At 47.0% G+C, this 26,729-nt stretch overlaps 1 protein-coding gene across 1 annotated transcript in view; it reads left to right on the top strand.

Moving 5' to 3' along the window:
• The window catches only part of ABHD1 (abhydrolase domain containing 1), a 76,634-nt gene extending 53,752 nt beyond the window's left edge, over positions 1 to 22,882 (top strand). Inside the window, exons 7-9 of the mRNA XM_030198615.1 lie at positions 1,520 to 1,568; positions 1,708 to 1,873; positions 21,870 to 22,882. Of these exons, the coding sequence (XP_030054475.1) occupies positions 1,520 to 1,568; positions 1,708 to 1,873; positions 21,870 to 22,087 (433 nt within the window). The 3' untranslated portion in view covers positions 22,088 to 22,882. The remainder of the gene's footprint in view (positions 1 to 1,519; positions 1,569 to 1,707; positions 1,874 to 21,869) is intronic.
• Positions 22,883 to 26,729: the final 3,847 nt, after the last annotated feature.

Below are 26,729 nucleotides of genomic sequence, written 5' to 3'. Positions count from 1 at the left end.
GGTCAGGATGGATGAGCACTGGGATAATAGGTGCCAGCCTACTTGCCAACACCTTAGCCAGGATTTTTACATCTGCGTTTAGGACCGATATAGGTCTATAAGAACCACATTCTTGGTGGTCCACCTGCCATATCTTTAAACGGGAGGCAAAAGTGATACTCCCGGCTCCTATCTCTGATGCAACACCCTGCCCTGCTCAGTGCATTCTGGGAATGCAATGGATGGAGTCAGTATGCCATGTAAGGGAAATATTCCATGCAGAAAGTTTCCTGCATCAGCCCCCATATGTGTGTGCACACTTCACAGATGTGTGCACTTGCATAGCCATGCAGTGATACTTCAGAGATCTCTAGGTATAAAGCATGTGTGTTCAAATATACTGTAACATCAAAAAATTACTGGATTTATCTCAAGCATCCGGTTCTATGTTTGAAAGTTGGAACATAGAATTGGATGTTTGGAAAAAGTTTTTTTTTTTCCCCCCAAATCAGATTTGAAACACCGACCTGAATCAGAGGTAAAGATTATTTGAGATCATAACTGGGACCATCAGTAATTGCCTCTGAAATTATCAAGATATTTTACATTTTGAAAACTTCTCTGATTTGCGTTCCAAGCACCATTGGCTATGAGTTGATAGTAGTATATGAATGATCTAAAGATCTTCCAATCTATACTATTATTCAAACCCTGAGCATAGGAGCCAACTCTCTGGGTGCTTTGTCATCCCCCCCCCCCCCCCAAAATATTGAGCAAACTCTTTGTCTGTGTCCAGGGAGAGGTAATTTTTATTGAGCTTAGCATCTCCAATCATTCTGAAAAGTTATCTCCTATGACCCTGAGGTGCCACCATATTAAATTGTACAGCGCTGCGTAACCCTAGTAGCACTTTAGAAATGTTTAGTAGTAGTAGATCCAGCATCATTCTGAAAGCAAAAGAGCTTTTTCCAAATCACCTTCATGTTGACTCTTCCTCACCCTGTCAATCACAGTGTGTTTAAGGTCAAAATAATTGTGGCACATCTCAACACAGTGCAAGACCATAGATTCTTCAGATTTTTTTCTTAGTGATGTAGTGTTTATGCTCTACCAGTCTAACTTTTAGTTGTCTTCCCAATTTAGATTTTCTTGCTACGATGGTCTCATTTGCATCCAAAGCTTCCTTTCCCCAGCATGCCTTTTCTTTACTGGCTCTTAACCACTAGAATTGCCTTATATCAGTACATAAGTATTGCCATACTGGGACAAACTGAAGGTCCATCAACCCCAGCATCCTGTTTCCAACAGTGGCCAATCCTTACAGTAATTAGCCTTCATTCATCTTTCATTTGCCCTGTTCTCACTAAAACTCATTTGTTCAGAAATGCATCTTTGTTGATTATTTGTGGCTTGTCTTCAATCTCCCTTGACTTTCTCAATTGTATAATTGTTTTACAGTTACTCTAGGCTACATGTTTGTAATTTACTGTATCACAACATGGTTTGAAGCATGTTAATAAAATAATGTGTATCCTTTCAGACACAGGAAGGTGATGGAAGACAAGGTAGACGTGGACTATATTTTGAAGGTAGGCTGCCAGGTGTCTGTCTTACATGGCCCCTGCCTCTTCTGTTTTCCTTTTTTGTTTTGGGCACTCTGCTTTTGCCATGGTGATATTAACTTTGCAAGTCAAATCAAGTCACGCCCTTTCTTTTCTAATTTACCAGGCTCGGTCAATCCGTGAGTTTGATGAGAGGTACACCTCTGTGGTATTTGGATATGAAAACTGTGATGCCTATTATCGCCAGGCAAGCCCTTGCTACAAGTTGCAAGACATCTCTATTCCACTGTTGTGCCTGAATGCTTATGATGACCCCTTCTCGCCCTGCCATTGTGAGTATCCAGCAGAAGGAACATCAGACAAAGCAATATCCCATAGTTAAGCTCCGGAACTCTTTGCCAGAAGATGTGGTAACAGTGGTTAGTGTATCTGGGTTTAAAAAAAGGTTTGGACAAGTTCCTGGAGGAAACGTCCATAGTGTTATTGAGACAGACATGGAGAAAGCCACTGCTTGCCCTGGGATTGGTAGCATGGAATGTTGCTACTATTTGGGTTTTTGCCAGGTACTTGTGACCTGCATTGGCCACCATAGGAGCCAAGTTTTCAAAATTATTGGGGGTGCTAAGCCCAGTGGAAATAACCCCTCGCTGGACATATACATGGAATTTTCTCAATATTGGGGGTGCTCAAGCACCCACAGAGTTGGCTCCTATGTTGGTCACTGTTGGAAGCAGGATACTGGGCTACATGGACTATTGGTCTGACCTGTATGGCTATTCTTATATTATTAATTTATGAGTAGGCTCCAGGTACAGTATTAATGCCAAAACTTACTCTTGTTGCATTCTTGCTCCATTTGTTTAACTCCTGGGCCTTCATTGCCGATCATGAACTGGCCAGGTTATCAGGATATCCTCAATTAATATGCATGAAGGAGCTTTATTTTATTTAATAGGATTTGATAGACTGCTATTCAAGCACAATATTATAGTGATTTACAAAACTGGAGAATCTAAGGAGACAATCAATGTCTTACAGGATAAATAAAAGCCCAATAAAACAAAGATATAGTAGAACTTCAGTCAGCCCTCAACATGAAAGGGAATGTGTAGCATAACAAAATTTCCCATGAGACAAAAGATAAAAGTTAAATTCCCATCAAATGATACTCAAAAGGTTAACAACAAGGCGATCAAAATAAATTAAAATACACAGATAAAATATATTATTTATTTAAAAAAATTATATCCTACCTATCTCCAATCCTATAATACTCATGCCATAGCTTAGGCAAAAAGCCTAGTCTTTACCCCAACCTTGAATTTTTTGTATGAGTTTTCCGAGCAGAGATCTAGAGAATGACATGGGGACAAAGTTTGTCCTCGCCCCGTCCCCCAAGCTCTGTTCCAATCCCTGTAAACTTTGTCCTCTGTCAGATCCCATCCACACAATCCTCGAACAGTTCTGATTTTATATATCATTTTATTAACGTATAATAAGAAACACTATTCTGTACAACTGTCATTTTATAAATCACAAACAATACAGAACAAGGATCAACAAACATCTCCTCCATCGGGAAGACTGAACAAGCTAAATTACTACAGAATGTTACATAGAAAATTCATTCTAACAAAATACCTTGGTCACACACACACACAACATACATTCCAAATACATAATAGCTGAGCAAAAATGATAAACATATTAACCTAAAACCACACCACAGAAATAGAAAGATATGCATTTCCTCTTATACTATGCAAAATATAAAGATCACATATGCCAGAGATGGTGTTAGGGGGGTGCAACTAAGACAACTGCCCCCTGACCAGAGAGAGCCCAAAGCCTGCTAGAAGCTGAAGGCAGCATGGGCTTTGGTGTCCCCTCCCAAATTTCTGCCTTGGGCCCTAGCCACATCTAACACCAGCTCTGATAGGATACACATTTCAAATCGGACATTCTAATCACAGAATAGAAAATAATTTTTTCTACCTTTTCTTGTCTGTTCATTTTATTTTTCAGATCATGTTGGTCCCTGGCTCTGGTTTCTGTTTCTGTCTGTCTTCTTAACTCATTTTCCAGGATCTCCAGCCCATTTGACATTTCTTCTTTCTCCATGCTCACCATCCATCTTCTCTCTCTGTGTACCTGTCTTTCCCCATGTTCTGCATCTATCTTCTCTGTGCCCCATATACTTCCCTATCCAACATCTTCTCTGTGTCCATCTCCCTGCATTCATCACCACCACTCTATGTCCCTAGCCCCTCTACCTATGTCCAGCACCACTCCTCTGTGTCCCCTCCCCACAAGATCAGCATCCTCCATTCTGCGTTCCTATTCTCTCCCATGTCTAGCATCTTTGCTCTGTATCCATAGACCCCCTCCCCCTTCAGGCCCAGCACCTGTATCCCTTCTCTCCAGCAGCCCCCCTCCCACGGGTCCAGTGCCTCTCTCCCTGCCTCCAGCCCCCACATCAATAGGCCCAGCGCCTCTCTCTCCCTTCTCTCCAAACTTCCCCCATGGGTCCAGCGTCTCTCCCTTCTCTCCAAACTTCCCCCATGAGTCCAGTGTCTCTCTCTCCCTTCTCTCCGACCAGCTCTCCCTCCCCACACCAATGGTCCAGCACCTTTCTCCCTTCTCTCCAGCAGCCTCCTCCCTCATTTCCAGTGCCCCCTCCACGGGTCCAGATTATCAAAAAATAGATTCCCAAATAATCTCTGGTGAAATAACAATGACAAAATGAAAAAAGAACCAGACAGTAATATAATGGTGATGGTAAACAGTGAGAGGATTGACCCAAAAATGTTCTACAATGAATTATTTTTTGAAAAAGATCTTATATGTATAAATACAAAATAATAAATATGTGAGAATCATAGAGAAGTTCTCAAAGTATAAACTCATCCAAACGAGGCTACACCGAAGTGAATGATGTCTCTAAGGGTGGACACGTTTCTCGATCATAGAGCTTTTCTTAATTTTTTAATCAAATGCACCCACGTGCTATGAGTGATTCCCAAATAATAAAATTAGTCGTGAAAATTCTCTTATTGCTTAAATATAAAGAACAAATGAGTCAATCCTATCACTGGCTCCAATGAACCTCTAACACACTGAAGTTTTTCGAAACCCTGCAGTGTCTGACTCATTATGATTTCACTTTAAAAGTTTAGTTACAACTAGAAGATCTTATACAGTGGGGGAAATAAGTATTTGATCCCTTGCTGATTTTGTAAGTTTGCCCACTGACAAAGACATGAGCAGCCCATAATTGAAGGGTAGGTTATTGGTAACAGTGAGAGATAGCACATCACAAATTAAATCCGGAAAATCACATTGTGGAAAGTATATGAATTTATTTGCATTCTGCAGAGGGAAATAAGTATTTAATCCCTCTGGCAAACAAGACCTAATACTTGGTGGCAAAACCCTTGTTGGCAAGCACAGTGGTCAGACGTCTTCTGTAGTTGATGATGAGGTTTGCACACATGTCAGGAGGAATTTTGGTCCACTCCTCTTTGCAGATCATCTCTAAATCATTAAGAGTTCTGGGCTGTCGCTTGGCAACTCGCAGCTTCAGCTCCCTCCATAAGTTTTCAATGGGATTAAGGTCTGGTGACTGGCTAGGCCACTCCATGACCCTAATGTGCTTCTTCCTGAGCCACTCCTTTGTTGCCTTGGCTGTATGTTTTGGGTCATTGTCGTGCTGGAAGACCCAGCCACGACCCATTTTTAAGGCCCTGGCGGAGGGAAGGAGGTTGTCACTCAGAATTGTACGGTACATGGCCCCATCCATTCTCCCATTGATGCGGTGAAGTAGTCCTGTGCCCTTAGCAGAGAAACACCCCCAAAACATAACATTTCCACCTCCATGCTTGACAGTGGGGACGGTGTTCTTTGGGTCATAGGCAGCATTTCTCTTCCTCCAAACACGGCGAGTTGAGTTCATGCCAAAGAGCTCAATTTTTGTCTCATCTGACCACAGCACCTTCTCCCAATCACTCTCGGCATCATCCAGGTGTTCACTGGCAAACTTCAGACGGGCCGTCACATGTGCCTTCCGGAGCAGGGGGACCTTGCGGGCACTGCAGGATTGCAATCCGTTATGTCGTAATGTGTTACCAATGGTTTTCGTGGTGACAGTGGTCCCAGCTGCCTTGAGATCATTGACAAGTTCCCCCCTTGTAGTTGTAGGCTGATTTCTAACCTTCCTCATGATCAAGGATACCCCACGAGGTGAGATTTTGCGTGGAGCCCCAGATCTTTGTCGATTGACAGTCATTTTGTACTTCTTCCATTTTCTTACTATGGCACCAACAGTTGTCTCCTTCTCGCCCAGCGTCTTACTGATGGTTTTGTAGCCCATTCCAGCCTTGTGCAGGTGTATGATCTTGTCCCTGACATCCTTAGACAGCTCCTTGCTCTTGGCCATTTTGTAGAGGTTAGAGTCTGACTGATTCACTGAGTCTGTGGACAGGTGTCTTTCAGACAGGTGACCATTGCCGACAGCTGTCTGTCATGCAGGTAACGAGTTGATTTGGAGCATCTACCTGGTCTGTAGGGGCCAGATCTCTTACTGGTTGGTGGGGGATCAAATACTTATTTCCCTCTGCAGAATGTAAATAAATTCATATACTTTCCACAATGTGATTTTCCGGATTTAATTTGTGATGTGCTATCTCTCACTGTTACCAATAACCTACCCTTCAATTATGGGCTGCTCATGTCTTTGTCAGTGGGCAAACTTACAAAATCAGCAAGGGATCAAATATTTATTTCCCCCACTGTATATACGCTGGTGGATTTTGGATTTACTATCATTTTATTTTGAAAATAGTCACACCTAAACAGCGCTGGATTTTTTGCTACAGCTCCATTTGGATTTGCTTTTTAGCGAGCCAGGACCAACAAAAGGGCCATTGGATAGATTGTGTGATGGCGTTGGTAACATCATATGGACCAAAATCTCATCCAGCGAGGATGGGGCATTTCTAACTACATAACGCTAAGTGCCTTAAAGATTTTTATTATTTGTTTATTATAGCTACTCTTTATAGAAACGGCATACTAAACAGTTTTTTTGATCATAGCGCACTCATATATACAGTGGTGGAAATAAGTATTTGATCCCTTGCTGATTTTGTAAGTTTGCCCACTGACAAAGACATGAGCAGCCCATAATTGAAGGGTAGGTTATTGGTAACAGTGAGAGATAGCACATCACAAATTAAATCCGGAAAATCACATTGTGGAAAGTATATGAATTTATTTGCATTCTGCAGAGGGAAATAAGTATTTGATCCCCCACCAACCAGTAAGAGATCTGGCCCCTACAGACCAGGTAGATGCTCCAAATCAACTCGTTACCTGCATGACAGACAGCTGTCGGCAATGGTCACCTGTATGAAAGACACCTGTCCACAGACTCAGTGAATCAGTCAGACTCTAACCTCTACAAAATGGCCAAGAGCAAGGAGCTGTCTAAGGATGTCAGGGACAAGATCATACACCTGCACAAGGCTGGAATGGGCTACAAAACCATCAGTAAGACGCTGGGCGAGAAGGAGACAACTGTTGGTGCCATAGTAAGAAAATGGAAGAAGTACAAAATGACTGTCAATCGACAAAGATCTGGGGCTCCACGCAAAATCTCACCTCGTGGGGTATCCTTGATCATGAGGAAGGTTAGAAATCAGCCTACAACTACAAGGGGGGAACTTGTCAATGATCTCAAGGCAGCTGGGACCACTGTCACCACGAAAACCATTGGTAACACATTACGACATAACGGATTGCAATCCTGCAGTGCCCGCAAGGTCCCCCTGCTCCGGAAGGCACATGTGACGGCCCGTCTGAAGTTTGCCAGTGAACACCTGGATGATGCCGAGAGTGATTGGGAGAAGGTGCTGTGGTCAGATGAGACAAAAATTGAGCTCTTTGGCATGAACTCAACTCGCCGTGTTTGGAGGAAGAGAAATGCTGCCTATGACCCAAAGAACACCGTCCCCACTGTCAAGCATGGAGGTGGAAATGTTATGTTTTGGGGGTGTTTCTCTGCTAAGGGCACAGGACTACTTCACCGCATCAATGGGAGAATGGATGGGGCCATGTACCGTACAATTCTGAGTGACAACCTCCTTCCCTCCGCCAGGGCCTTAAAAATGGGTCGTGGCTGGGTCTTCCAGCACGACAATGACCCAAAACATACAGCCAAGGCAACAAAGGAGTGGCTCAGGAAGAAGCACATTAGGGTCATGGAGTGGCCTAGCCAGTCACCAGACCTTAATCCCATTGAAAACTTATGGAGGGAGCTGAAGCTGCGAGTTGCCAAGCGACAGCCCAGAACTCTTAATGATTTAGAGATGATCTGCAAAGAGGAGTGGACCAAAATTCCTCCTGACATGTGTGCAAACCTCATCATCAACTACAGAAGACGTCTGACCGCTGTGCTTGCCAACAAGGGTTTTGCCACCAAGTATTAGGTCTTGTTTGCCAGAGGGATTAAATACTTATTTCCCTCTGCAGAATGCAAATAAATTCATATACTTTCCACAATGTGATTTTCCGGATTTAATTTGTGATGTGCTATCTCTCACTGTTACCAATAACCTACCCTTCAATTATGGGCTGCTCATGTCTTTGTCAGTGGGCAAACTTACAAAATCAGCAAGGGATCAAATACTTATTTCCACCACTGTACAAAACATATAGTCCCAGAATACATGACAGACCTCATAGACTTACCAATAAGAAACAAAGTCAGATCATCAAGATCCTACCTAAACCTACACTACCCAAATTGCAAAGGACTGAAATACAAAACAACTTACGCATCCGGCTTCTCCTACATAAGCGCACAACTATGGAATGGGCTCCCAAAAGCTGTGAAAACAATCCACGACCACTTGAACTTCAGGAAATCACTAAAACCCAACCTCTTCAAAAAGGCCTACCCCAACGACCCCACGTAACACTCTTCACCTACCAACACAGCATGATTATGATCGAACAGGACAACACGCAACCTTCATTCATTCCGACCCTCCACTTATACCTCATACGATCACTGTACAACTTTTGTATTTGTTATCCACCGACTGGGCAAACGCCTTTGACAGTACTATGTAAGTCACATTGAGCCTGCAAAGAGGTGGGAAAATGTGGGGTACAAATGCAACAAATAAATAAGATCTTTTTCTAAAAAATAATTCATTGTAGAACATTTTTGGGTCAATCCTCTCACTGTTTACTATCTACATTATATTACTCTCTGTTTCTTTTTTTCATTTTGCCCTCCATGGGTCCAGCAGCCCCCCCCCCCCCCCCCCCCCCCCCCCCCCCCCATGGGTCTGGCACTTTTGCCTTCCTCCTCCTTCCCACCACAGTAGCTCTCTTATGCAGCAGCCAGCTGAGCTGATGGAGATCTCCACAGCCCTGCTCCAGGGCCTTCTCTCTGCTGGAACCTGCCTTCTGATGCAGCTTCCTGCTTTCACTAAACAGGAAGTTGCATCAGAAGGCAGGACCTGGCAGAGAGAAGGTTCCTGGAGCAAGCCTGTGGGGATCTGTGTCAGCTCAGCTGGCTGCTGCATAAGGTACAGCTACTGTGGGAGGGAGGGAGGGAGGCAGGCAGACACGGAGATGCCAAACCTGCGGGAGTGGTAAATGCAACTTTTTTTTTTTAACCATGGGAGCAAAGCTTTTTACCGTTCCTGCGGGGGATAACTGGCTATGCCTTGCTGAATATCCCCTGTTAGCGGCTATCCACCCATTTTTAAAGGATAGACAGAAAAGCAGAACCAGAGATTGGGACCAATATGGTAACAAAAATAAAAATCACCAGATAAAGGTAGAAAAATAATTCTATTTTCAATTTAGTCATTGAAATATGTTAATTTTGAGAATTTACATCTGATATCTTTATATTTTGCACAGTACAGGAGGAGATACATCTCTTCCTTATCCAAAGTATAAGAATAAACTAAGCAGAAGCTTTACCACTAGATAATAAGACAGTCCCCACAATATTCAGTGCTATTTAGCTGGCCAGGATGGCTGCTGACCAGTTAGACAGCAGTTAACTAGCTATCCATCAATTTTCAGCGGGGGATAACTGGCTATGCCTCCCTGAATATCCCCGGTTAGCAGCTGGCAGATAGCTGGTTGTCTTGACCAATATAACCGGTTGTCCACCCATTTTTAAAGCCGTTGTAGAGGCCATATTTGGGATATCTTTGGCCGGTTTAAAGATACGCTTTTATTTTTTTATAACTGGTTAAATACCAGAGATGAGAACTTAAGGTTTCAATTGAATTATGATCAAAAGGATAATCTGTTTGGATATTAATATTCAATACAGTGAGGGCAAATTCGGTACTACCATATTTTGTAAACAGATGTGAATAAATTACTGCATTATGGAAGTTGCCATAATTGGTCTCTAAAAAAGAAACTTGCCCTACAGTCGATTTTTTTTTTGTATCTGTATTTTTATTGAGATTGTTAGAGAAGTAATACAGCAATAGCCAAACAAAAAACAATTTGAGCTTCTCTTTACGTACAAGCTACCTAATACATAAACCATTCTAGCTGAAGTAAAACAACTGTAAACCCACAAGAGTGGGATATCAAGGTTCTTAATAATGGGCTACAATCCCATGAAGAATAGTAATGGAAAGAAACATAAATGAATAAACCCCGTGCATCAGGCGAGGATAATTAGCAGAAAACATACCCTGTTCCCCCCTTGCCTAACGTATCTAACAGTTTCTTGACATCCAACTACGATAAAGTCGGCTTTCTAAGTGACAGGAGAGGCTGCCATTTAAGATTAAAGGCCTGGTGCCTATTCTGGAAAATTTTAGATGCTCTCTCCAAATCTACAATCTACCAAACTTTCACCCACCAGTGTTGTACCTTCTTCCACCCAGCTGCAACAACCAACCGGGCAGCGAGGAGTAGGTGAGAAGAGATTATCATTTTTTGATAGAATTCTTAGACCAGATGACGTAGAGAAGCCCAACAGCATCATGTATTTCTCCAGAGGAAGAAGCTCTCCTGTCACTCGAGAGACCTCAAGTATAACCTAAGACCAAAATATCTGTAACTTTGGGCATCCCCACCACATATGGTCAAAGTCCTCTCGCTCCATACATCCCTGCCAGCAAGTATCAGGGTTCTCCCCCTGTATCTTATACAATTTTACTGGGGTGAGGTACATCCTAAACAAAATTTTATATTGCGTGTAGATGTGTCAGACACAGACATTTGAGGAAGGGCAGTCCATAACTCCTCCCAAATTTCTTCCCGCCCCCTGAGGTCAGCTTGTTCCCACTGTAATTTGTGCAGAATGACTCTCCTAAATGGTTTCCCCATAAGAATCTTATACAAGGCTGCCACCAGGCCTCTGCCCTTAAGCCCTTGATAATAAGTCTTCCAATGGGGTTAGGGATCTAAAGAAATCCTGTTGATGTACCTGTAGATAATGATAGACCTGCAGAACAGAAAAGACCCGTGGCTTCTCTACCATACCCTGCCCTATCTCCTCTCATGGATGAAATTTCCCTTGTCTAACAAAATCATATACTCGCCTCATACTCAGCTCAACCATCCACTGAAACCTTTTAGAATCCATCCATCTGCGCTGAAACTCCGGATCACCCAGTATATCCCTGATGGGAGAGGTAGCCGGGGTGATACCCATCAAGTAGGCTATAGTAAACCAAACAACTAAAGTGGGTCCCACTTGTTTATGCTCCTTCCACTTATGAGGCAGATGCTCTCCCCTCTGGAGTAAGAGGGAGTGTATAGGGTGCATGCCCATCACACTTTCCTCCATCTGTTTCCAGTGCTGGTGTTCATGACCCCCATAGCCAGAAATAAGTATTGCAGAGCTGGGCTGCCTGGTAATACCTACAGTCAGTTCTTGAGGGTAAAAAGAATATGCTTTGACAAACAGGACATGATTAAACAAGCAAAGTGCAGGGCCTTAAGATTCCTTGATAGAGGTTACCCGAGAAAATATATTGAAGAAGGTTTCAATAGGGCTGCACAAGAGGAAAGGGATTCCCTCTTACAAATACAACCGAAAAATGAACAAGACAAAATAGTGTGTACAATGTGTAATGACCATCTCACTCAAGACATCATACGCATCATTAAAAAACACTGGGAAGGAGTGACTTGCCTAAGTTCACAAGGAGCAGCAGTGGGATTTGAACCGGCCACCTCTGGATGTCAAGACCAGTACTGTAATCACTAGGTCACTCCTCCACTCCTGCCTAATGTTTGTTTATTTTAAAATTTGCTATACTGCTGGAGCTAGTAAAAGGTCAAAGTGTTTTACAATAATATATTAACAAGTAGAAAAGGAAAAGAACTCAAATTAAAATAGGATAGTTAACAGGAACAATAAAAGAAAAAAAAGCAACTAATAAAAGCAGGCTGCTTCCCTAACAAACTGTGTAGGCTGCGCATCATAACAGCAAGTGGGTAAGGCAATAAACAATTTACATTCCCTTCAACCCTCATGGTGCCTGACACACACCTACCTCATCAGACCACAATATAACCTTGTATTTGTTATCAACCGACATGGCGATCGCCATTATGGTACTATGTAAGCCACATTGAGCCTGCAAATAGGTGGGAAAATGTGGGCTACAAATGTAACAAAATAAATGCAAGTTAAAATTCATGAGTTTTTAGTAAGGGACTTAAATTTTTGGTAAGGAAAGTTCAGCTCTAATGGTGGGTAGAAGATCATTCCATAATTTGGATGCCAAATAAAAAAAAATGCTGAAGCTCTGGTGGAATCATATAGTGTGCTGATTTCACCGGTGGAAGGTAAAATTATGTATCATACCTGATAATTTTCTTTCCATTAATCATAGCTGATCAATCCATAGACTGGTGGGTTGTGTCCATCTACCAGCAGGTGGAGATAGAGAGCAATCCTTTTGCCTCCCTATATGTGGTCATGTGCTGCCGGAAACTCCTCAGTATGTCGATATCCAAGCTCCATCCGCAGGACTCAGCACTTAGAGAATTACACCCACAAAGGGACACTCTGCCCAGCTCACCACCGCCGAAACGGGGGAGGGGAATTAGCCCAGCTCATCCCCACACAAGTGGGGGAGGGGAATCCGTCCAGCTCATCCCCGCGGAGCGGGGGAGAGACACCACCCCGCCGATGCGGGGGGGATCTGGCTTATCCTGCAACCGCGGGAGGAGCTGACTGACCCTAACACCGCCGAAGCGGGAGGGGTACAAAGCTGCCCTACAGCCGCACGAAGCGGGAGGGAGCGCCGGCAGAATTTATGTCTCAATCCAGCCCCGTAAAACGGAGGGGAGAGGAATGCAGCAGCTCACTGTAACACAAACTCGTCTCAACTCTTGAAGAATCCAATTGAAAAAACTTGAACACGAAGTCCTCCTGAACAGGAACTGAAGACTAAACTTGAACCTGAAATGCAACCAGAATATAAACAGTACAGGTATCTGGGAGGGGCTATGGATTGATCAGCTATGATTAATGGAAAGAAAATTATCAGGTATGATACATAATTTTACCTTCCATATCATCATGCTGATCAATCCATAGCCTGGTGGGATGTACCGAAGCAGTACTCACCCAGGGCGGGACATTGAAATCCCTGACCGCAACACTGAAGCTCCAAACCGGGCCTCCGCCCGAGCAGCCACAGTCAAGCGGTAATGCCTGGAGAAGGTATGGGCCGATGCCCAAGTTGCCGCCTTGCATATCTCCTCCAAGGAGACGGACCCGGCCTCTGCCATCGAGGCCGCCTGAGCTCTAGTGGAGTGAGCCTTCAGCTGAATAGGCAGCACCTTCCCCACGGCCACATAAGCCGCTGCAATGGCTTCCTTGACCCATCTTGCCACTGTAGGCTTAGCAGCCTGCAGACCCTTACGAGGACCTGCAAACAGGACAAACAGATGATCCGATTTCCGGAAATCATTGGTCACTTCCAAGTGTCTGAAGATGACTCGTCTCACATCCAGAAATTTGAGAACAGAGTATTCCTCTGGGTAGTCCTCCCTACGAAAGGAAGGGAGACAGAGCTGCTGATTCACATGGAAGCGAGAAACAATCTTGGGCAGGAAGGAAGGCACTGTGCGAATAGTCACTCCTGCCTCAGTGAACTGCAGAAAAGGCTCTCGACATGAGAGCGCCTGGAGCTCGGAAACTCTTCTGGCTGAAGTGATAGCCACCAAAAAGACTGTTTTCAACGTCAGGTCTTTCAGAGATGCCCTCGACAAGGGTTCAAAAGGCGGCTTCTGCAAGGCTCTTAGCACCAGGTTGAGATTCCACGCAGGCACCACTGAGTGCAGAGGAGGGCGCAGGTGATTAACTCCCTTGAGAAAACGTACCACATCTGGCTGCGAAGCCAGGGAAGCACCCTTCAGGCGGCCCCTGAAGCAAGCCAGAGCCGCTACCTGGACTTTAAGGGAACTGAGCGACAGGCCTTTCTCCAGACCTTGCAGGAACGCCAGCACTGAAGAAATTGGAGAAGTGAAGGGAGAAAGTGAGCCTGCTTCACACCACGCTGCAAAGATACGCCAAACCCTGGCGTAAGCAGTAGAAGTAGAGCGCTTCCTCGCTCTCAGCATAGTGGCGATGACTTTGTCTGAGAAGCCCTTCTTCCTCAGACGCTGCCGCTCAATAGCCAGGCCGTAAGACCAAAGAGGGAGGGATCCTCCATCACCACGGGACCCTGATGCAACAGGCCCTGCTCCACTGGCAGCCGCAGAGGGTCGTCGACTGAGAGCCTGATCAAATCCTCATACCAGGGACGTCTGGGCCAGTCTGGACCCACCAGGATTATTCGGCCAGGATGCTTTGCCACCCGGTCTAGTACCCTGCCCAACATGGGCCAGGGCTGGAACACATAGAGAAGCTCCTGTGTCGGCCACAGTTGGAGAAGAGCATCTACTCCCAGAGATCGAGGGTCCCGTCCTCTGCTGAAAAAGCGCGGCACTTGGCAATTGGCCGATGACGCCATCAGATCTAGGCTCGGCTGCCCCCAGCGCTTCGTGATGTCCAAGAACGCCTGAGCCGATAACTGCCACTCTCCGGGATCCAAGGTATGGCGACTGAGAAAGTCCGCCTTGACATTCATGACTCCGGCAATGTGGGCCGCTGACAGCTGTTCCAGGTTCGCTTCCGCCCACTGGCATAGATTCATGGCTTCCTTGGCTAGAGGGGCGCTCTTGGTACCTCCCTGGCGGTTGACATAGGCCACAGCCGTGGCGTTGTCCGACAGGACCCGTACTGGCTTCAACGCCAGTACCGGGAGGAACTCCAAAAGCGCCAACCGAATGGCTCTGAGTTCCAGGAGGTTGATAGACCACTTTGCCTCTGCAGGAGACCAGAGCCCCTGCGCTGTCCTTCCCAAGCAGTGGGCTCCCCAGCCCGTCAAAGAGGCGTCCGTCGTGACGACAATCCACTCCGGGGTCACAAGAGGCATCCCTGCAGACAACTTGTCTGTCTTCAGCCACCAGCTCAGCGCCTTGCGCACTGCTGGGTCCAAGGGAAGGTGCACAGCATAATCCTCCGACACCGGAGTCCAGCGCTGCAGCAGAGAGTGTTGTAGTGGTCTCATATGAGCCCTGGCCCAGGGCACTACTTCCATCGTGGCCGTCATAGAGCCCAACAGCTGCACATAGTCCCAAGCCCGAAGCGGAGAGGCTACTAGGAACTGGTCCACCTGAGCCTGAAGTTTGACAATCCGATTGTCCGGCAGGAACACTCTGCCCACTTGGGTGTCGAAACGAACTCCCAGATACTCCAGGGACTGAGTCGGGCGCAGCTGGCTTTTCTCCCAGTTGATGATCCACCCCAGGGAGCTCAAAAGAGCAATCACCCGGTCCACAGCTTTGCCGCACTCTGCATAAGAGGGGGCTCGGATCAACCAGTCGTCCAGATAAGGATGGACTTGTACTCCTTCCTTTCGCAGGAAGGCCGCGATGACCACCATTACCTTTGGAGAAGGTCCGCGGAGCAGTAGCCAACCCGAACGGGAGGGCTCTGAACTGGAAGTGTCGGCCCAGGACTGCAAAACGCAGAAAGCGTTGATGAGGAGGCCAGATGGGAATATGCAAGTACGCTTCCTTGATGTCCAAGGATGCCAGGAACTCCCCTGCCTTCACTGCCGCTATAACAGAGCGGAGAGTCTCCATGCGAAAGTGCCGAACTTTCAAGGCCCGATTGACCCCTTTCAGGTCGAGGATAGGCCGGACAGAACCTCCTTTCTTTGGTACCACAAAGTAAATGGAGTAACGTCCCTTGCCAAGCTGATTTTCTGGCACCGGAACGACCGCACCCAGGCGGATCAGATTGTCCAAGGTCTGCTGCACTGCCACAGCTTTGACTGGAGACTTGCAGGGAGAGAGTACAGACCCGTCTCTTAAGGGTCGGCAGAACTCTAGCTTGTAGCCATCTCTGATGACTTCCAGCACCCAAGCGTCTGAAGTTACCCTGGTCCACTCGCCCAGAAACGAGGACAGGCGTCCTCCAATCTGCACTGGGCCATGGACCAGGACCCCGTCATTGGGTACGAGACCCTGGGGGAGGACCGGAGGGCGTACCTCCGGGACGGCGGTCTCTGCGAAAGGAATGCTGCTTGGGGGAGAAGTTCCTCTTAAAGGAAGAGGGGGCAGAGGAGCCCGACTTGCCCGGGCGGTACCGACGGGCTTCCTGAAACCGTCCTCTGGAGATACCGGGGCGAGCACTGGCCCGAGCCCTGACCTCTGGTAACCTCTTGCCCTTAGACGTGCCGAGATCGGTCACAATTTTGTCCAGCTCGACCCCAAAGAGCAGCTTGCCTTTAAAAGGCAACTTAGCCAGGCGGGACTTGGAGGCGTGGTCAGCCGACCAATGTTTCAGCCAAAGCCACCGCCGCGCAGAGACTGTCTGAGCCATACCTTTAGCCAAGGCTCTCAAGACATCATACAGTAAGTCTGCCAAATAAGCCAAGCCCGATTCCAGGGCCGGCCAATCAGCCCTCAAGGAAGGATCCGAGGGGGAAGCCCGCTGCACTATCGTCAGGCACGCCCTGGCCACGTAGGAGCCGCAAACTGAGGCCTGCAAACTTAAGGCAGCCGCCTCAAAGGACGACCTTAAGGCCGCCTCCAATCTTCTGTCTTGGGCGTCCTTTAGGGCCTTGCCACCTTCCACCGGCAACGCCGTTTTCTTAGTCACCGCAGTGATTAAAGAATCCACGGTAGGCCAAAGAAAGGCCTCCCGTTCACTTTCAGGCAAAGGATAGAGGCGGGACATAGCCCTAGCCACTTTCAGGCTCGCTTCCGGGACATCCCATTGAGCTGAAATTAAGGCGTGCATGGCATCATGCACGTGGAAGGTTCTAGGCGGGCGCTTCGTCCCCAGCATAATGGCAGAGCCAACAGGGGCTGAGGGAGAGACGTCCTCTGGAGAGGAAATCTTCAAAATGCTCATGGCCTGCACTAACAGGTTGGGCAAATCCTCTGAGCGAAAGATCCGCGCTGCAGAGGGGTCATCCGCTCCATCCGAGCGGGAATCCGTCTCCTCCAAGGAATCCCCAAAGGACCGTTGGGAGAACTCAGATACGCTGCCCTCATCTACATCAGAGGAGACAGAGTCCTCTAAGCCCTGGGAATCCACCCGAGGGCGTTTACTTCCGGGGGCCTCAACCCCTTTGTCGGACAAGGGAGAAGGGGCAGCGTTTTGCATAAGGAAGGCCTGATGCAGCAGCAAAATAAACTCGGGGGAGAAACCCCCCAGACTGTGCACTTCAGCAGCCTGGGCCACAGCCCTAGACGCACCCTCAACCGGCGCTCGCAAGAGCGGGGGAGAAACATGCTGCGCATCCAAGATGGCGTCCGGCGCGACACTCCGCGAAGGAGCCGCGCGGGAAGAACGGCGCTTAACTTTAGCCGCTTTTTTGCCGTCGCCCAAATCAAGGGCGGCCATGGCTTGAACGTCTCCCAGCTCAAGGGCGGCCCAAGAAGAAGCCGTCTGAGCAGAGTGGCCGGCCAAGATGGCGGAGGCGAGCAGCGGGGGATGGGCGTTTATGGCGGGAAAAACCGCCGCACCGGAGGAAGACCCGGGACACTGACCGGCCTCCGAACTGACACCCACCAAGGGCGAATCAGACTTTAAGACCCCCGCATCCCCGCTAGAGGCGCACACGCGGTCCGGGGAGCGATTCTTCGCGCCCTCGCCCTCCAACACCATAGGCCACGTGGAGATCGATCGGGGAACCCCCTGCCCGCTATAAAAAGGTAAAAATTACCTGCTTCTCGCTCCGAGCTGTAACGAACTGGTGTCCCAGTGAGTAGCTGCAATAAACGTTTTAAATAAACGTCGAAATAAACGCCCTTAAGGACGTCCAAAAAAAATTATTATTTTTTTTTTTAACGGAGCCAGCGGGAGGGGGGAGAAAAGGAGGGACCTGGCGCCACCAGGTTTGCACTTGCTCAAGAAGAGCCCTCAACCCCAGGTACTCAACAAAACCTAAAAATTAGGCTTGGAGACCTAGCCAGAGCTGCTGCTGTGTGTGACCACCACCTGCTGAGATAGAGAACATACTGAGGAGTTTCCGGCAGCACATGACCACATATAGGGAGGCAAAAGGATTGCTCTCTATCTCCACCTGCTGGTAGATGGACACAACCCACCAGTCTATGGATTGATCAGCATGATGATATGGAAGTGCTAAACAATGTGCATACAAAGAGAGTAAGGAATGAGTTGGGGTGTATGGAATAATTACTGAACACAAGTGGTGAACCTGTATGTAGTACCTTATGAATAATAACTAAAACCTTGAACCAAATGTGAAATTTCACGGTCAACCAGTGCAAATCTAGAAATAATAGCGTAACATGATCATACTTTTTGTCTTGAAATAGCAGGCCAATCACTGAGTTTTGAAGTGTTTGAAGACGTAGATAGTGTTACAGTAGTCTGTTCTAGAAATGATGAATGTATGGATAAAAGTATGAATGGATGAAAACTTAAGATGTTTATGGATGGAGCAGAAACAGTGAAGCCAAAAATAACCCTTCTTTACTACCTGAGAAATTTGCTGTTTGAATGAAAGTAGGAATCAAGCCTCACACCCAGCTACTGAAATGAACAAACTGGTAGCATTAGAAGGTTAAACAGGTTAAAAGTTAAGGCTGGTTCTCTATGTGATCCAGTATACTGTGATTTTTGAAGTGTTTAAAACCAGTTCATATGTAAATAACCAATCTTTTAGTGCTAAAAGAGCAACCTGTAAAGGGGCTAGATCTGGAGAAAAAAAAGAGAAGTTGGAAAGAAAATAAGGATGTCATTGGCATAGAAGAAAAAATGGATATTGTGGTCCTGTAGTAGTGTTGCTAAAGGACTTATGTGAATATCAAACCTATAAATGGCAAGTGACCGACTCACCTGCAAATGCGCAGTAGAGACTTCCCTCTCTGTCCCGCCCCCGCGTCAAGACGTGATGACGGGGAAGGGGGGCGGGACAGAGAGGGAAACTGCGCTGAAGGGGAGGGAGGGAACCGCTGACGTCGCTACCGCTCCCCCCCCCCAAGGTAGCCGCTACCGCCCCCCCACCCCCGGAGTCGCCACCACCCCCCCTTCACGCGGCCCGGGCCCTCTCTTCGTTATTGAACTTACAGCAGCGCCGAAACAGCAGCAAGCAGCTCAGCTTCAGCTCCCGTCGGCCTTCCTTCCCTGCCTGTGCCCCGCCCTCGCCGACGTGACGTCACACGAGGGCGAGGCACAGGCAGTGAAGGAAGGCCAACGGGAGCTACTGCTTGCTGCTGTTTCGGCGCTGCTGTAAGTTGAATAACGAAGAGAGGGCCCGGGCCGGGTGAAGGGGGGGGTGGTGGCGACTCCGGCGTGGGGGGGGGGGCGGTAGCGGCTACCTTGGGGGGGGGAGGGGACATGGGACATCTCAGAAGGAGGGGGGCCTTGGAGCTGGGAGGGAGGGAGGGAAGGAAGGGGGCCTGGGGAGCTGGGGGGGCCTGGGGCGTTGGAGCTGGGAGGGAGGGAAGGGGGCCTTGGGAGCTGGGGGGGCCTTGGGAGCTGGGGGGGCCTGGGGCCTTGGAACTGGGTGGGAGGGAGGGCGGGGGGACTTGCAGCTGGGAAGGGGGGAGGACTGGAGCCTTGGAGCTGGGAGGGAGGGCAGGGGGGCCCTTACAGTTGTGAGGGAGAGCAGGGGGCCTTGGAACTGGGAGGGAGGGAGCTGGGGGGGCCTGGGGCCTTGGAACTGGGAGGGAGGGAGGGCGAGGGGCCTTGCAGCTGAGAAGGGGGGAGGACTGGAGCCTTGGAGCTGGAGGGCAGGGGGGCTGTTACAGTTGTGAGGGAGAGCAGGGGGCCTTGGAACTGGGAGGGCGGGAGGGCAGGGGGCCTTGGGAGCTGGGGGGGAGGGCCTGGGGCCTTGGAACTGGGAGGGAGGGAGGGCAGGGGGCCTTGGAACTGGGAGGGAGGGCGGGCAGGCAGGGGGCCTTGCAGCTGGGAAGGGGGGAGGACTGGAGCCTTGGAGCTGGGAGGGAGGGCAGGGGGGCCCTTACAGTTGTGAGGGAATGGGGCCCCTTACAGTTGTGAGGGAGAGCAGGGGGCCTTGGAACTGGGAGGGAGGGAAGGGGGCCTTGGGAGCTGGGGGGAGGGCCTTGGAACTGGGAGGGAGGGAGGGCAGGGGGCCTTGCAGCTGGGAAGGGGGGAGGACTGGAGCCTTGGAGCTGGGAGGGAGGGACAGAGGGGGCCTTGGAGCTGGCAGGGAAGGAGGATGGCAGGGGCTTTGCAGCTGCAACGGGAGGGGGGCCTTGGGGAAAAAAAACATTCCAATACCCGCCCGTTTTTACGGGCTTAACGGCTAGTTAAACAATAAATGGTATAGAATTGAGCCTTGGGGAACACCACATTGAAGTGAGAAGTCAGTAAAGTTTGAGGAAACAACTGAAAACGAAATACCAGAGAAATTATATAAACCAGGCCAAAGTGCACCCAGTTAAACCAATATCCTGTAGAAGAGAGATCAACAAGATCAAAAGCCACAGAAAGAGAGTGAGACAAGAAATGTAATGTTCCCTTTTTCAAGAATTGAATTTAGTTCACTTGTAAATGATGTAATTGTGATTTCAGTGCTATGTTTAGATCTGAAACCTGTTTAGTGAGGATGTAGTATAGATAGTTTGTCAATTTTATTGTAAATGTACGCACCTCTGATGGCTTCGCTTTGAGCGGTTAAACAAACAGAACCTTGAAGGCAAGCCCTCCTGTATATATTCCTCAGTGCAGGAGCCCCAGTCCTACATATGCTCTCCCTGATATGCTTCTTCCAGTCTCGGAACCCCTCAGTCATGCACACAATGCTCCCCCCATACCTATCCCCCAATCCCAGAGCCCCAGCTTTATATACAATGATTTCCGTATGCTTTCCATAGTCCTAGAATCCCCCTTCTCCCTTCCATTGTACCCTGGTTTGAAGGCTGCTGCCCATCTTGTCTGCTTTCAAGACTCCCCCTCTCCCCAAAGCCTACACTATACAAGACTGGGATGATGGTTCAATGCAAGTTGATCCAACATTTTTAAAAATTGTTATACCACCCACTTCTCTTGTGTTCTCATTGTTTTCCTCCTACATGGGTAAGCGGGAGAGAAGTCGCTGTAGGGAGAAGCAAGTGCATTGTTGGACTGTTCTGTTGGTCAATGAGGGGTGAACAATGCTGCTTACCTTTCCTTGCAACTATAGGTCTGGAAACAGCAATGTGTCTGGACAGTGCATCAGTCTCAGTCCTCCACCTCCTCCACGATGCTGTCAGTATTAGCAGAGCTTAATAGGATATCAGCCTCCTGTGTGGCACTGTTTATTGTGAGACTGGCCGTGCTCAGCACAGGAAGTTAACAGGCTATTAAGCGCTGTTCCTGATGCCAGCATGGGGGCGGTATTGGGAAAATAGAACAGGCAAAAGAATAGGATTGGCCTTGCCAACTCACTAAGCAGAAAGGGAGAAAGTGTCCTACATCTCTGTCCCTGTTGGAATCGGATGGTTTCTGAATGTAGTCTAAAGTAGGGACTCTGGTCTGAAACTTGGGACAGTCCCCCCAAATCAAGAACATCTAGTAAGCTAACCATCTACCCAGAATTGTGGAATGCCATTAGGCAAAGCCTCTTTACAGTTGCATCTTTTTGTCATGGCAAGAGAAGGTCACAGTAGTATTTGGAGTAGAGTGGTGGAGACCATCTGTGACTGTGGCAAAGTATATTATTAAAATATATTTAATTTAAAAAAGGCTGCAGTCTTCTAATCTGCTTCTGCCTTTCTTTTTTGCAGCAATTCCACTAGAACTAGCTCAGAAGATGTCTAATGTGGCTCTGCTGGTGACCATGCATGGAGGGCACATTGGCTTCTTGGAAGGCCTCTACCCCCGGCATGAAAATTATATGGACCGTCTATTTCAGCAGTTTGTCTGTGCAGTATTTGATCACCGGGAGGAGCTGAGTCTAATTACCAATGATGAAGACTTGACTAGCAGAGGGAAAGAAAGATAAGGAAAATGGATTTTCTGCCCCTCTCTTTGAAGTCCAGGCCTGATGATTAAGTGCCATCAAGTCAAAGAAGACTCCTGGCAACCATATAAATTTGAATTTCTCCAGTGTGCTCTACCTTCTCTTTGTCTCTGAAGGTTACTTAATGGCATATTTCTAATCGATGTGATTGAATCAATCCATCTTGCTACTGGTCTTCCAATGCCTCTTGCCTTACACCTTGTGAAGCATAATATCTTCTCTAAAGAATCTGGCTGTCACATAATTATACTAAAAATAAGATAGTTTCGATTAGGTTATTTGGCCTCAAGTGAAAGTTTTTAGGTTTGATCTGGTCCAGGACGCAGCTGTGTTTTGTTTTTAGCTGTCCATGATGTTCACAAGACTCGCCACCAACAGCATATCTCAAAACACATCAATACTTTTTCTTTCCTGTGTCTTGATGGTTCAGTTCTTGCATCCATAGACTATAATAGAAAAAAAAACATGGTACTTACAATTCAGATCCATGTTTGTAAAAGTACATCTTTGCTGTTATAAATTTTCTCTAAGCCCTTTACTGCAGCTCTAGTGCCAGTCACTGTCATATTTCTTGACTGCTAGAGCCCTTCTCAAGAGACAAACTGTCCATGACTTCTATATCCTTGTTATCAACTCTGAAACTTGTACCTGTTGTCATAACTTTTGTCTTCTTTAGATATTCGGCATACAAGTTAAACAAAAATGGTGAAAGAAAACAAATCTTGTCTTACTCCTTTATCAATAAAAACCAATCTGTTTCGCCATGTTCTGACTGTTGCTTCTCGTCCAGAGTCATTTCTTCATTACAGTAATAAGATGGTCAGGAACACCCATTTTCATAAGGACTTTCTATATTTTGTGGAAATATATAGCCCCAGGGACAGTCTCCAACTAAGCCTGATTATAAAGCCAGCTTTTAAAGGGGAAATCTAACATTCAAAATGTAAATTGATTTATTTTTCAGTTGCTCAGAACTTCCTGCCAGGTTGGACTGTCAGTTGTAAGTTCTGCTGCTAGGAGTAACCTTTTTATAGTGCAGGCACAGAGTGGAACTACCCACTTAGCTTACCCCAGTGAGGGAAGTGGAGAACTTGAGTGTCTCCTTGCTTTACAAGGTAAATGAGCTCACAACATGCTTGGTTGAAAACATTAAAGCACATGCTTTCATGAGATTTCTTCGTTGTAGTGATTGCTTAAATAGTATTCCAACAAGCAAAGATGCACAGCAAAACGTCTTAGTTTGAAGGCAGCACTGAAGAGTCTTCATGGAGCTCAGCAGGAAGCTCTCTTAAGCCAGGTATCTCTATGCCTTTATTTTGTGTGTTTAAATGTGATGCCCATGGAGTCATGAGTGGTGTAGAACGAGTAGAAGTAAATTCATTTTTTTACTCGTTCCAAAAGTACAAAGACTAGGGGACACTCAAGGCAGTTACATGGAAATACTTTTAAAACAAATAAGAGGAACTATATTTTCACTCAACAAATAGTTAAGCTCTGGAACACTTTGCCGGAGTGGCCTAGTGGTTAGGGTGGTGGACTTTGGTCCTGAGTTCGATTCCTGGCACAGGCAGCTCCTTGTGACTCTGGGCAAGTCACTTAACCCTCCATTGCCCCATGTAAGCCTCATTGAGCCTGCCATGAGTGGGAAAGCGCGGGGTACAAATGTAACAAAAAAATAACTTCACTATACTAGTTTTTAGTTATAGTTTATTAAGATTTGCTAACCCACTCTAGCTGCCAAGGCAAAGCAGAGCAGTGTACAGACCACAGTAATAGCAACAGTAAAGATAAGCAATCAAACATGGAGGTTTGCAATCTAAAAATCATCCAATAAGGTTTTAACATGGAATATTAGCATATTATAATTGTAGATTTTAAGAACATCTGGGACTGCAGAGATTTTCCTTAGTGTTCACATTAACAGGCTCATTTTCAAAAGAGAAGTTTAAAGGGGGTTTGGACAGATTCCTGAAGGAAAAGTCCATTGAACATTATTAATTTAAATTTTTGTTTTTGGGTTTTTGCCGGGTTCTTGAGGCCTGGATTGGCCACTGTCAGAGACAGGATGCTGGGCTTGATGGACCCTTGGTCTTTTCGCAGTATGGCGGTGCTTATGTTCTTATGTAAGGACGCCCATCTTTCAACACAGATGGGAAGATGGGTATTTATTTATTTTTTTGTTACATTTGTACCCCGCACTTTCCCACTCATGGCAGGCTCATTGCAGCTTACATATTGTATACAGGTACTTATTTGTACCTGGGGCAATGGAGGGTTAAAAGTGACTTGCCTAGAGTCACAAGGAGCTGCCTGTGCCTGATCCTCACAGGGTCGCCCAAATCGGCATAACCGAAAGCAGATTTTGGGCATCCCCGACTGCTTTCCGTCGAGGGGATGACCAAAGTTCAAGGGGGCGTGTTGGAGGCGTAGTGAAGGCGGGACTTGGGCGTGCCTAACACATGGGCATCCCCCCGTCCCTGACGAGCATTTGTCGACTTTACCTGGGCCTGTTTTTCTTACAACCAAAGCACAAAAAGGTGCCCAAACTGACCAGATGACCACCAGAGCGAATCATGGATCACCTCCCCTTACTCCCCCAGTGGTCACTAACCCCTCCCACCCTCAAAAAACATCTTTAAAAATATGTCATGCCAGCCTCAAATGTCATACTTGGGTCCATCGCAGCAGTATGCAGGTACCTGGAGCAGTTTTAGTGGATGCAGTACACTTACTACTACTTATTTCTAAAGCGCTACTAGACATACACAGCGCTGTACATTTGAACGTGAAGAGACAGTCCATGCTCGACAGAGCTTACAATCTAATTAGGCCAGACAAACCAGAGATAAGGGAATATTAAAGTGAGGATGATAAAATAAGGGTTCTGAATAAGGGTTAGGAGTTAAAAGCAGCATCAAAAAGGTGGACTTTTAGCTTAGATTTGAAGACGGTCAGAGATGGAGCTTGACGTACCGGCTCAGGAAGTCTATTCCAGGCATATGGTGCAGCAAGATAAAAGGAACGGAGTCTGTAGTTAGCAGTGGAGAAGGGTGCAGGTAAGAGAGATTTACCCAGTGAACGGAGTTCCCGGGGAGCAATGTAGGGAGAGATGAGAGTGGAGAGGTACTAAGGAGCTGCAGAGTGAATGCACTTATAGGTCAATAAGAGGAGTTTGAACTGTATGTGGAAACGGATAGGAAGCCAGTGAAATGACTTGAGGCGAGGGCTAATATGAGCATAATGACACTGGCGGAATATTAGTCGTGCAGCAGAATTTTGAGCAGATTGAATAGGAGAGAGATGGCTAAGTGGGAGACCTGTGAGAAGCAAGTTGCAATAGTCTAAGCGAGAGGTGATAAGAGTGTGGATGAGGGTTCTGGTAGTGGGCTCAGAAAGAAAGGGGGAATTTTGGTGATATTATAGAGAAAAACGACAGGTTTTAGCAGTCTGCTGAATATGTGCAGAGGAGAGGGAGGAGTCGAAGATGACCCCAAGGTTATAAGCTGATGAGACAGGAAGGATGAAAGTGTTATCCACAGAAATAGAGATTGGGGGAGGAGGAGGAGAGGTTGGTTTAGGGGGAAGATAAGAAGCTCAGTCTTGGTCACGTTTAGTTTCAGATGGCGCTGAGACATCCAGGCAGCAATGTCAGACAAGCAGGCTGATACTTTGGCCTGGATTTCGGCTGAGATTTCTGGTGTGGAGAGATAGATCTGGGAGTCATCAGCGTAAAGATGATACTGAAAACCATGAGATGAGATCAGAGTACCAACGGAAGAAGTATAGATGGAGAAAAGAAGAGGTCCCAGGACAGATCCCTGAGGTACACCAACTGACCGTGGGATAGAAGTAGAGGAAGATCCACTAGAGTACACACTAACAGTACACTGGGAGAGAGAAGAAGAAAACCAGGAAAGAACAGAGCCCTGAAATCCAAGTGAGGACAGCGTATCAAGGAGTAGGCGGTGATCAACAGTGTCAAAAGCAGCAGATAGATAGATAGATTGAGAAGGATGATGATAGAATAGAGACCTTTGGATCTGGCCAGGAACAGATCATTGGAGACTTTAGCAAGCGCTGTTTCATTTGAATGAAGGGGATGAAAGCCATATTGAAGTGGATCAGGCACTTCAGGCAGGCGGACCCAGGCCCATCCCCCCCCACCTGTTACACTTGTGGTGGTAAATGTGAGCCCTCAAAACCCACTGTACCCACATCTAGTTGCCCCCTTCACCCATAAGGGCTATGGTAGTGGTGTACAGTTGTGGATAGTGGGGTTTGGGGGTCTCAGCACACAAGGTAAGGGAGCTATGTACCTGGGAGCAATTTCTGAAGTCCACTGCAGTGCCCCCTAAGGTGTCCTGGCACGTGAGGGGGGCCAGTGCACTACGAATGCTGGCTCCTCCCATGACCAAAGGGCTTGCATTTGGTCGTTTCTGAGATGGGCATCCTTGGTTTCCATTATTGCCAAAAATCTGAAAAGACCAAGTCTAGGGACAACCATCTCTAAGGATGACCTAAATTTCAAGATTTGGGTGTCCCCGACCATATTATTGAAACGAAAGATGGACGTCTATCTTGTTTTGATAATACGGGTTTCCCCACCCCTTCGACGGGACGTTTT

The sequence above is a fragment of the Microcaecilia unicolor genome, chromosome 3 (assembly GCF_901765095.1).
Source record: "Microcaecilia unicolor chromosome 3, aMicUni1.1, whole genome shotgun sequence".
NCBI lineage: Eukaryota > Metazoa > Chordata > Amphibia > Gymnophiona > Siphonopidae > Microcaecilia > Microcaecilia unicolor.
This window is presented reverse-complemented; position numbering and strand designations above follow the sequence as displayed.